This window comes from Eurypyga helias, unplaced genomic scaffold, assembly GCF_000690775.1.
Source record: "Eurypyga helias isolate BGI_N326 unplaced genomic scaffold, ASM69077v1 scaffold411, whole genome shotgun sequence".
Taxonomy (NCBI): Eukaryota; Metazoa; Chordata; class Aves; order Eurypygiformes; family Eurypygidae; genus Eurypyga; species Eurypyga helias.
In genome coordinates this window covers 72,851-84,666 of record NW_010232489.1, presented here as the reverse complement: position 1 = coordinate 84,666, position 11,816 = coordinate 72,851, and the positions used below count along the sequence as shown (strand labels likewise).

Here is an 11,816-nt window from a genome sequence, read left to right as displayed (position 1 = left end):
GCCGGAGTTAAACCACGACACTCCCTTACTACAATTTAAGTACATTGCCTGCTGTCATACACACCTTTTTGGCAGGAACAGTATGGGACTCTTGGGTTGTGTTCAGGTTTTAATCTATGGTTCCTTTTCTGATGAACAGCTTTTAGTCTCACTCTGCACCCTGTATCTGTGCAGTGGATTAGTTATGATTAAATATAGAATTTCTCATTTGCTGTGGAATAAATTGCATTTACTCTTCATATTTTTCTATATTAATACAGGTCACAAAATGTAATGAGAGAAGCTGATCAATTTTTACTTCATGGATAAAAAATACTTTCATTTATGTACATTTATATTGGAGAGTAAATTAATTGCTTTGAAAAACACTATTAAGTGGATTAAAGCAGTATTTAAACTACAGATGCTTTTCCTGACAGTTGTGCACATGTAAAATAGAAGCAGCACTTTCATGAAAGCCCTTGTCACTTGTCCATTGAAGTAAACGGGAAGCTTTCCATTGATTTCAGATTTCAGTATGATTTTCAATCTATTACCTCATACTCTAAATATGCCACAGTGCTCGAGAAGTGTTTTTCCCTTTATTTGTATACATTGCATAACATGGACAAGCGTTAGTCAGTCAAGACATTTTTCCCTTTTAAGGTCCCCATGCATAGTAGGAAAATGACACTTCTGGGTTTTTTGTTTGGTTTTGGTTTGTTTGTTTGTTTCCAGAAAATGTTTTTCTTGGAAGCTTTTGGAATAAGGATTCAGGATGTATTAAATAAATGCAGTGTGTAACAGTTTACAATAGACTGGCATTAAGTTTTTGATTGTGGATAACTCAGCGGACTTCACATGCTGTTGTGACTGCTTATGTCTAACCCTAAAAGTAGCCTGTCACAGAAGGAGTGAAACTAATAAAGCTATGAGTGTTTCTTCCTCCGTCATCCCTTAATCCACCCTTAAGTCTTAAAACATTATTGCAGGAAGACAGACTTTTAACTCTTCAACAGACTTCCACTGTTCCGATTCAGAAAGTTTGGAGGGATCATTAAAAATGAGCACTAATCATTGCAATGAAGTTGAACGGGCAGATTTCTAAAATTACATAAGAGATTAATTCCATGTGCAAAATAGCATCATTAAGAAGAACTGTTGAAAATGTAGCACTGTTATAGTGACTAAAAGACTGAACAGATTTTATAATAACTAATTAAACAAACTATTATACAAATGATGTGCTTGCATGCCCCTTTCTGCACTTACTGCTTTTCTGGCTGAACAGGCTGCACTCTTAAGTATATCCTTGCCTTCTTCCATGTCTGTACATACACATATTTTTATAGTTATGGGAACAGATATCTCAGTTGTCTTAAGTCTATTCTGCAATTGTGGCTGTGATGGAAAAGAAGTTTCCTTCTTCTTACCTCCTGTCTGGTGTATTATTGTTATGTCATTATTGTTACTACTACTACCACCACCAGAGTTTATATTCTGGTAGCAGCAAAGATTTTTAATCACAGAACTATATATTTGCTCTTCCCTAAAGGAACAGGGGAAGAGCCAAGACACAAAATATAGAAGAAAGAACAAGGGTGTGGTCTAAAGTGGGATGTTACGCAGTTTATTAATTTTGATTCAAAAAATATAAATACATATCTAAGGATTTGCCTCAGATGAAAGATATTCCAATGACCATCACTGACATTTTAATATATAAAAAAAAGGAATCTTTACATGCTTGATGGGGAATTGTGTAACATTTTACTGAATAAAAAGTCAGATTTTGAGGATACTGGGTCGCTCTGCTTTTTTTACAGCATATGTACACTTTCTTTGTGGTACATTGTCTTGTACAATATTTATAGACTGAATATATTTGAAATGCACAAAATTTATTCAAATTTTCCATATGCTACCATGAAAGTGCAAACCATTTAAAATATTGTTAAAAATAACTGGACCTATTCTGTAATTGCTCAAATGCAGCTATCAGCTGAAGATTAAGCTCATATTTGCTCTGTAATACAAGTTATAATTTTATGTATCGTTTTATTGGTGGTATAGTAGTTGTCATCACAGAGACAATGCAGTGAAATGTTCAGCGAGCTTATGGCTTTCTGTAAAAAAACTAGAATTCTGATACCTTGTCAAAGACTTTTTCTTTCAAGTCACTGATGATTGATAAGACGGGTTAGATAATTTGATGCAAAATTCTGGTATCACAGATGGATAACACAGAATAAGTAAAGCAAACCTGAGGACAAACAAGCAGTCAAGTGGTTTACTTAAATAAATAATTACCTTAGTCCGTGAATGCATTCAGGTCAGGGCAATTCATCTTCATTTTTAATGCCATGTGAAATATGACGTAATATCAAAATGAAGATGGAACCAAGAAACATTAGGTTAAACTACTCTTGACTGGAAACACACTGAAATATGAAGACTTCTCTTTGAAGGATACCCAGCTCAAAGGAAATCCACAGGGAATAAATTGTGAAAAAACTTCTGAAGCCTTTTGCCTGAAGTACTTCCCAACAAAGACATAAATCACAGGGTTAATGCAACTGTTGGTGGTAGCCAGAGTACAACCAAACTGCTCACCAAAGTTGAGCAGCTCCTCCCAGAAGCAGCCTTGGATCACTTCTGACTGGTGCAATACATCAAGGAATACAATAAAATGGTAAGGAGTCCAGCACAAAAGAAACATCAGTACCACTGCGAAGATCAGCCTAGTAGCCTTTGTGCCTTTGTGCTCGTTGCAAGGCTTTGTTGTGAGTGCTCTTCGTTCTCTTGCTTTTTTTTGTAGGGAGCGAATGGTAGCAAAATTAAGGAAGATGATTGCTGTAGATGGCAACGCAAACCCCACGATGCTGAATACCACCCGTTCAGCTGTTGCCCACGATGGGCTGGGGAAGTCTAAAGTGCATGCCGAAATATTCCACAGGGGAAAGTGTTTCACAGTCCGAAACATAAAGGTCGGGACGCTGAGAAGGATGCCGAAGAACCAGGTGAGCAAGCAGATCCCTTTGGCCATAGTTTTGCTCCGTATCCCTCTGTGGTTCAAGGTGTGAACAAAAGTCAAATAACGATCCGCGCTGACTGCCACCAGCAAGTAGATGCTGGTGTACATGTTTAGGTTGATGGATGCGCTGGTGCTGCGGCAAAGGAAACTGCCAAACGGCCAGTTAAATTGATTCCTGATGTTGGCTGCCCAGAAAGGGAGGCATGTGAGGAAGATCAGATCAGCGATAGCTAGGTTCATAAGGTAGACTTCAGCTATCTTCAGAGGGGCCTTGTGCAGGGAGTAAGTGAAGACAACAAATACATTTCCAAGCATTCCAATAACGCAGATGGTGTCGAAATACTTGGGTACTATATAGTACACCACTTCCCACCAGTCATTCAGTTCTGGGCAAATAGTTGAGTTGCTCTGGTTTTCACTCTGGTTTGAGGAGGGAACATTCAGTGGAAGAGTTTCAGTCATTTTTTTCAAATTCTGAAGTGAACAGGAGACCTCACAGGAGACCTCTTTGAAATGAGAGAAAAGGACTGCAAAAAAGAAGCATAAAATTTTAAAAGTTGTCCCCCGTCAGTGGTGTAACGAACATTTAACTGTTGGAAATTCTTTATTAGTGCTCACTGTTTATTATAAGTTAGATCAATCCATGCTTTGTATGAGCAATGGTGAGAAGTGTTCCCAGTATTGGCAAGGATTGAACTTCCTCTGCATATTATGAAATTTCCTCTTTGCTGCCATTGTTTGAAGTGGCACAGAGGAAGGAAAGTGTCAATTGAGTGTAAGTGGTTCTGTATGTCTCCTCCAGACTGATGGGAGAAACAGATACAGCCAAATTCCAGCTCCAGCGAGTAGCAGGAGTCACGCTGGTGATACAAAGCTAGCTTTGCACCCTTCCCTGCCCTTACTCTTACTCTTATTTTCCATGCTATATATAACTTGAGCTGGATGAGGCCTGTTTCCCCAAAACTGGGAATGCTACTCACTCTCTATGTGCATCACTCGTTTCCTTAACTTCGCATTCTTTTGTTCCCTCTCAGCTCCTCCCGTCCTGAACTTTGGGTTCAAAAATACCATTAGATAGACAGCTTATTGCCCTTAAATGTCAGCTGCTGTAATAATAAAACACTGACCCCTCCAAAATCTTATGCTCAAAATCTTGCCTGGAGAGAAGGCCTCTGCAGCTCCAAATTCACATCATTGTTCTCTTAGTTTAGCTGGAGAAGGGCAATCCCAACCTCCAAAGCATTTAAGCTTTTATATCATTGGCAATACTTCTGTTTCTCTCTGGTAACTCAGTGCAATATTGTGCAGGAATGATGTAAAATGTTATCCTCCCATGAAAATCCACTGGGTTGCCAGAGCTGCCTCCTGCAGTGACTTTATTCTGGTGTTGCTATGATCTACCATACTGCCTGGATCTTGTTTTTCATGGGCATTCAGTCTCAGAATCATTATGGCAGGCAGGACATTTACTGACCCTGTGGTGATATCTAACACTTCAGTATTACATATCCAAGTGGACCACGTCAGTCATAAAAAAGAAGAAATTTTTAAACTATAAATATTTTGCAATTGGTCAAACTGAACATTAACTTTCTGATAGAGCTATTTAACTCTGCTCTTTCTGCATATTTACTCCAAGGAGATAGATAAGGGTGGAGTTTCTGAAGAGAGCATTTAGGTCCATCATTCATCTATCATCTGACATATATGTACAGCCTTAGTGATGTTTGTATCTGAGCAGCTTACAGTATTTACCTCTGTGATGCCTCTAGAAATTAGTTAAGTACTGACGTTCCACATCAGGTAATTTGGTATTTAATGCACAGGACATTTTTCATCATTTCAGAATTAAGTGAGCAGCAACATTTTATCTGAGTTCATAAACTCAGTCAAGCTGGCAGTCTTGTCAGGGAACTGGGCTACAGCTCGAGTTAACCTTCTAGTGGAAGGTGTCCCTGCCCATGGCAGAGGGGCTGGAACTACCTGATCTTTAAGGTCCCTTTCAACTCAAACGATTCTATGATTCTGTGATTAACAGCTCTATGGCTTTGATTATCCTCCCTCACAACAGTGTGAATGTTATCTAGTTCACTGACAGTCTCATGCAAACTAAGATAATTGGAGAGGATCTAAAACTGCAGAGAAGATATATAGAGCAAATAAACGGCTGATTGGCATCAAAGAGGCTATCTGTGAGACAGCAAGAATCTAGCCTTTTTATAGCTGGAGGCTGGCTAAGGTGTGAGAGTAATGGAAGAATATCTGAAGCATAATGTGTCAAAAACAATGTAGGAGAAAAATAACAGTTAAGTATTTCCTTTGTTAAACAGAATTATTACTTCTACTAAATATAGAGGAAAAAGAAGTGCTTATTTTCCTTGCTTGCCCATTTTCTGATGATTTCTCACTATCAGTAAGATAGTGACAGTCCCTTTCTACATTTCAGATGTGACCTCTGGGCTGGAGCTATGAATTAATTAATGATGGGCTAAAGCAAAAACTTCAGGAACATTTAGTTTCCATTGCAACTTAGATTTTAACCGCAGCTATATTGACTTCTTTTTCAACTAACAATGGCACATGAAGTTTCTGTAGATTTTGCCATCGGGAAAATCCCTTCAGAGTCTTCTAGCCAGTATCTGAGTACTACCACAAGCAACAAGCCTTTTATAAACTTAGAGCTCCAGATATCTCCTGACAGAAAATGCAATTAATTTTCAGCTGCTTAATTCCATTTCTTCTTCCAAGACAATTTTCTTCTGTAAGTATTTTTAAGTATTTAGTGCTAATGGACAATTAGGCACATGAATGGTTTTCAGTTTATGTACTTAACACATTCCAGTCATCTTTCATGCAAATAATGACATATTTATCCTACTTTGAACTAATTTCTGATTAATTTCTACATATAGTGAATCAATTACCATTATTACTATTAATACATATTACCCAGTTAGTATAACATATTCTGGAAACACTAAATAAATGCAACTTGAGCTTTGAGAAAATCTTAAAAGTAAAGATTACTTTGGAAAAGAAAATACTGCAATCAGCCAAGCATATTCAGCTATAAAGAAATTTCATAAAGTGGATCATGTTTTTACACAACTAGAGAGAACTAATCCTGACCTTCGGAATTAGCCTCATGGTGCAAAAGGAAGGCACTACAGAGATCAGAACTGAGAGCAGAAAAGATTTTTTAAAAATATAAACCATATGTAAAATAATTTAAATAAAGATAAGAAATTAAAAAAAGACATACCTGCTCTTTTTCCTTCCTGGCAATTTAGATGAAGTTTCAATTTTAGAAAGAGTTGGTAAGTAGTAGCAGTGCCGATGTTACTGAGAGAACTCAAAGATGCATCCTGATGCACGACGGAGTGACTGAGTGCTGTCTGAGTGGCTTGTTGGCCATGTACAATGTCTGGGATGTTAGATTTTGGAAGAAAGCCCCAGGATTTTTTTTTTTTTTTTTTTTTTTTCTTCTCGAAATGTCAGCTGTAGTAATTTTAAAGGCATGTGAAATATTTAATTCTCATTGTGAAATCATATAAGCCATATGCTGTGACTCTTGTCCTCCTGTGACCGCTAAATAAAGCTCTCAAGCACAGGTCCTTGGCACTTAAAGGTTCCTTTGTATGATTAACTATCTCCGTAACAATAACAATTTCATCAACAGCTCTGAACTACCCTCTCAGTGCCAATGAACACAAGGACAAACTTTGAACTAGGTTTTTGTTGGAGTGGGAACTCTTTCATCTGCCAGGCTGGGGAAGGACCATGCCAATGAGGTGGAGTTGAAGGAGAAGAGGTATATGGGAAGGGCTGCTGAAACTTGGACCTACTAAACCCAGTGTCAGCCTTCCCACCATTTTTGAAAAGCAATGTCCTTTGTATCTCACTAGATGTCTAGGGCATGAGACAGTGTGAACACTACTTCTCATCATACTAATGTATGGTGACTGCTACATTTTCTCAGGCTTGCACCCATTAAAAAATCATTTAATGTGACTACCTGCTGGTACCTTGTAACCTAAGACTGGTTGTTTACCAATTAGTTTTATCTTTTTCATTCTGATCCTCCTTTGATTAAAACATATTAAAAAAAAAAAAATCTATGCCTCTCTGATTTTAAACACAAATCTCTCTGAAGTGTATCTCTGGGGGCCCCAACATAAGAAGGACATGGATTTATTGGACTGAGTCCAGAGGAGGCCACAAAGATGATCATAGGGCTGGAGAACCATTCCTATGGAGACAAGCTGAGAGAGTGGGGGGTGTTTAGCCTGGAGAAGAGAAGGCTCCAGGGAGACCTTATAGCACCTTCCAGTACCTGAAGTGACTACAAGGAAGCTGGTGGGGGACCTTTTACAAGGGCCTGTACTGACAGGACAAGTGGTAATGGGTTTAAATTGAAAGTGGGGAGATTTAGATTTGATATTAGGAAGAATTTCTTCCCAGAGAGGGTGGTGAGGCACTGGAACAGGTTGCCCAGAGAAGCTGTGGATGCCCCATCCCTGGAATTGTCCAAGGCCAGGCTGGACGAGGCTTTGAGCAACCTGGTCTAGTGGAAGGTGTCCCTGCCCATGGCAGAGGGGTTGGAACTAGATGGGCTTTAAGGTCCCTTCCAACCCAACCCATTCTGTGGTTCTGTGACTGTGCAAACAGTAGGGTTTTTCAATTTATTAAAAAAAAAAAAAAAAGAGAGAAATTATCAAGGGACTGGAATGTTATTTAATTCTATGAAAACATTCTTCTTCCACCTACCAACACATGCTCTGTCAGTCTGACTTCTCATTCAAATATGTCCATTCTCGCTTGATAGGTAAATTAAAATGAAAAGCCAGGCGAGGCTGCATGGTAGTATGTCACTATAAACCTCCCTACATCATGCTACATACTTTAATTCCAACTTTTTATTCATTAAAAAGATACTAAGTTAGAGTTATGCAAACAGTGGTAAAAATGACAAATATAACCAATTGTTCTGGTTAACACCATCACACTGAACGAAAATCTAAAGAAACCAACATTTAATTTGAAGATATAAAATGTATAAATTCTCCTTTTGTTTAAACAGCATCCTATTTAAACATTTACTTTTCAAATAGATAAATAAATAAACAAACCAACCCCCAGTATAAAAAATACATCTCAAATGAAGCTATATGGTTCACTTCAGTCAAAATGATTTTTTTAAATAGCTGGATGAAAACCCTTCTTTCAGTGAAGGCCTGAAACACATTTTTTGAATTGCATGTTACGAAGGGATCCTAATAACCTACAGGAGATCAGTCTCTAAACAACACAGCCCACGCTGACTCATTAAGGTAAGTGCAATAGAAGAGGAGATCTTCGTCACAGACTTTCCACAACTTCCTCTTTGCTTATGCTAGTGCATTTCTGTGTTTAAATTATTTTTTCCATAAAGAAGAACTTTTGAGCAATAGCAAGAAATCTGGAATTTTTCCTTGCTTGGACATGAATTTCTAGGAGCCGCCAACATCCACATTTACTCACAGACTCGTAGAAAAAACTGCAGCTGCATCTAAAATTGAAATGAGAAATAACATAGTGTTACGAAACTCATCATAACGGGATCAAAATATTGGTTTGGAAATCCACCTCCCTTTGTAAATCTATTTGCTTCTTTCCTGTTGTTTTGCACTGCCATCTTTATAAATGATTTCAGAAGTGGTAAGATATTCAAAATTGGGAGTCTATACATTTGGTAGAAAAGGTGAAATGAATAGGCACTGCTGTAGCTTCCGCTCTTAAACATCTTAGAACAAGTCCACATAAGAAGCTGTAACTTTATACAAAAAGGGAATTAAATTTATTATTTCTTTGCAACTTGCAGCATTTCAATGTGTAGAGAGCATATAATGCTTTGGTAGCATTTTAAATTTTACACAGATTTAATGGACCACAAATCAAAGGAATGTGAAGGATTAAGTTTAAAAACATCTGTATTAGAGTCAATAGTTAAAAGGTTTTTGCTGTGTATACATAATTAAAACATATCTGTCTACTGGTGCCTTCAAGCTGGGATACTCACAGCACATTAGTTTGTGTTTTAAGCTTATATGATCTTCGGACACCCTGTCTCTGTTGACTTTCCTGCAAAAAGTACTCATTCTCTAGAGCTGTATAGGATTTTAAAATGTTAGCTGAGCCTCTCTGAATCAGAAAGATTAAACAAATATGTTGATGAAGGCAGAAGTAAGACTGTTTGCTTAATTATTGCACACATTACATGGTAGAAGAATGGCAGAAATCCAAAAGGTCTCCAGAGTTCCATCTCTCGGTCCAACAATTCAGCCATCAAAAATCTTCCTCTTAACATAACTGGAGCCTTCTCATAATCTGAACACATTATCTTTTTGGGGCAATATGATTTAGCAGTTTGATTTTATTTATGGAAATGGTTTGAAAATCAACATAGCTGTCTGCTATAACTGTTCTGGAACAGGAGAAAAGTTTTTTGATACAACCTTTGTGACGTAAACCTCCTTGTTCATCTTGTTTGGATTTCTTTACATAAGCTGTAGACAGTGGTTGCTAAGGAAGGCTTAAACTCTGGTGCAGTGACTTACAGTTCCTAGTAAACAATCCTAGTAGTACCACAGTGCAATAATAATCAAGCCTTACTAACTGTTTATGGAGGCTGAAGTAGCAAAACATGGAAGGAGCCGGTATGGTTTGGAACCCCACAGTGGGCTGATGGAAGAGAGGGAAAGGTGATCCAAAGGCTAAAAAACTACCTGGGGGTTGGGGAACCCTGAACCAAGTTCCTGACTTCACAGAAACCCTGCCTGAAGAGGAGCAACCTTGTCCTGTCCTCAACAAGCACCAGCTGTTGGTGCTAACAGCTTTTAAGATCGTTAATTTTGCATTTCAAGTGAAGCCTATAATCAACCTGAAAAACCAGACAGTGAAAAGATGGGAATTATTCCTGCCCGTACCTGCTGCAGGCCAGAAATACCAATGGACGGTTGATATCCTGCTGTTGCTCTGGCAATGGTCCCTAGCCGCCCCCATTGGACTGAATCAGCCGTTTGCGTGGCCAAGTGTCAGTAAAAGATGTGGCAGCCTCAGGGAAAAGGGAAGAAGTGGGACAGGATAAAGAGGAATAAAAAGGTGATGTGATTACAGTGTGACATCTGCAGCTCTGAGATCCTCAGGGCAAAGCCTGTTCCTGTTTTACCAAGAACCCTTCTCATAATTTTCCTGTTTCTGTGAGAACAAGGCAGAGACAAGGCTGAGTGTGACTGTAAACTGCCTGTAGGTAAAGCGTTGGACATTCCACTTTAGTTCCTGGTGGTTTTTTGGTGCCTGTGTAAGCGGTACATGCCAGTGCTGCACAACGTGTGATCGCGCTGGAAGGCGAGCGAGAGCGTGGGTTACACAGCCTGCGAGCCGAGGCTGCGCATTCTGCAGCATGCAGGGGCTTTCCACTGCTGCTGGTGTCTGTGCTTTGAGCGGAGAGTAAAGGCTTTAGGCAGAGGGTCCATCCTGCAAACAGCACCTAAAGGCTCTTGGGTGCCCCAGGTTCTCATAGAGGAAAGTAATATCTGCTGTTTAATGGGACCTTGAGCTACCAGTGGACAGAGAAAAGCCACTGAAAAGATTTCAGCATCTTTAGCTCCCTTAATTCAGATTTTAACTTCCAAAGGGACTGAGGGTGGTCAGCACTGCTCAGAAATGGGCCCAGAAAAGAGAGCTTTGAAAGCAGCTAAAATTCTGTGGTTTAATCTCATTTTCCTTTGGTACAATGGGAAGTTAAAGAAAGTACCTGCAACAGTTGCACTTCTGACAAGTCGTTTCTGAGTAACAGGGTACGAGCCTCAGAAGAAAACACCAGCAAATCTCATTTCTTGAAGTACTTTATTTTCTGTTCTACATGACTACTGCGTAGCAAAATAATGTGCCTATATATTTACATGATTTAAATTAATGTCATATTAATATAATAACATTTTAATATTTTACTTCTCAGTACCAAATACTCAAGAATCTCTTCCAATGCCTCAATATTCTCTGTATGGAGTTTCTTTTATTTAGTGGTTGTGTGAACAGCATGCTCATCAACAAGACAGTATTGATAACACTGGAGATAACAGAAAGCTTTGCAGTGTTTCATCGAAGGTGTCTTGGCAGTTTAAACAATGAACAATAGAAGTATTTACGACATAAGATTATACTGGATTATTAAAGAAAACCTATGGAATTTGTGTATAAATGATCTACAGTGATTTCAATCACATCATTTTTATAGCACATCCACACACTTCTAGAGCATTTTGGGTTTAATTATTTGAAGGTTTAGTACAAATTTCCCATCTTAAATGGAACTTAATTGTTCTATTCAAGCTCTGATAAATAAAGACCATGCGGTAGCAAACTGAATTTGCTTATGCCACCGAACTCCATTTCCCTTGGTGGTTTTAAGGCTATAATCTTAAGTGCTTTGAAAGGAACAAAGGCTGTGTTAGTTTCAGATGATTTTAGATCATCTCCTATTCAGTTTTTGATCAAGGTTCCTAGAAATAAAAGCACATACTGACAATTTAATATGCTATGAGTTTGTTTTCTCTGTAAACTCAATTTCAATCATAAATCTAGTCCAATTGGGGAAAAGCTATCTGGTATTAAAATTACTTAAAGTAACTCCACAAGTAAAATGTAGGTATTATTAGAGCCTGAAAAGGCTATTCTTGAATATTCTTAGGAGACTCTTTCAAGACTCTTACTAGCTTCAGTTAAATTTCTAAGGCAGTCAGGTGATGCTCTCCTTCATATT

The 11,816-nt window shown here is 38.4% G+C and overlaps 1 protein-coding gene across 1 annotated transcript; it reads right to left on the bottom strand.

Annotated features, from left to right (window-relative positions):
* Positions 1-2,389: 2,389 nt before the first annotated feature.
* Positions 2,390-3,475, bottom strand: BDKRB1 (bradykinin receptor B1). Its single transcript, XM_010161387.1, has one exon. It carries the CDS (start codon positions 3,473-3,475, stop codon positions 2,390-2,392), a length of 1,086 nt encoding a protein of 361 aa, XP_010159689.1.
* Positions 3,476-11,816: the final 8,341 nt, after the last annotated feature.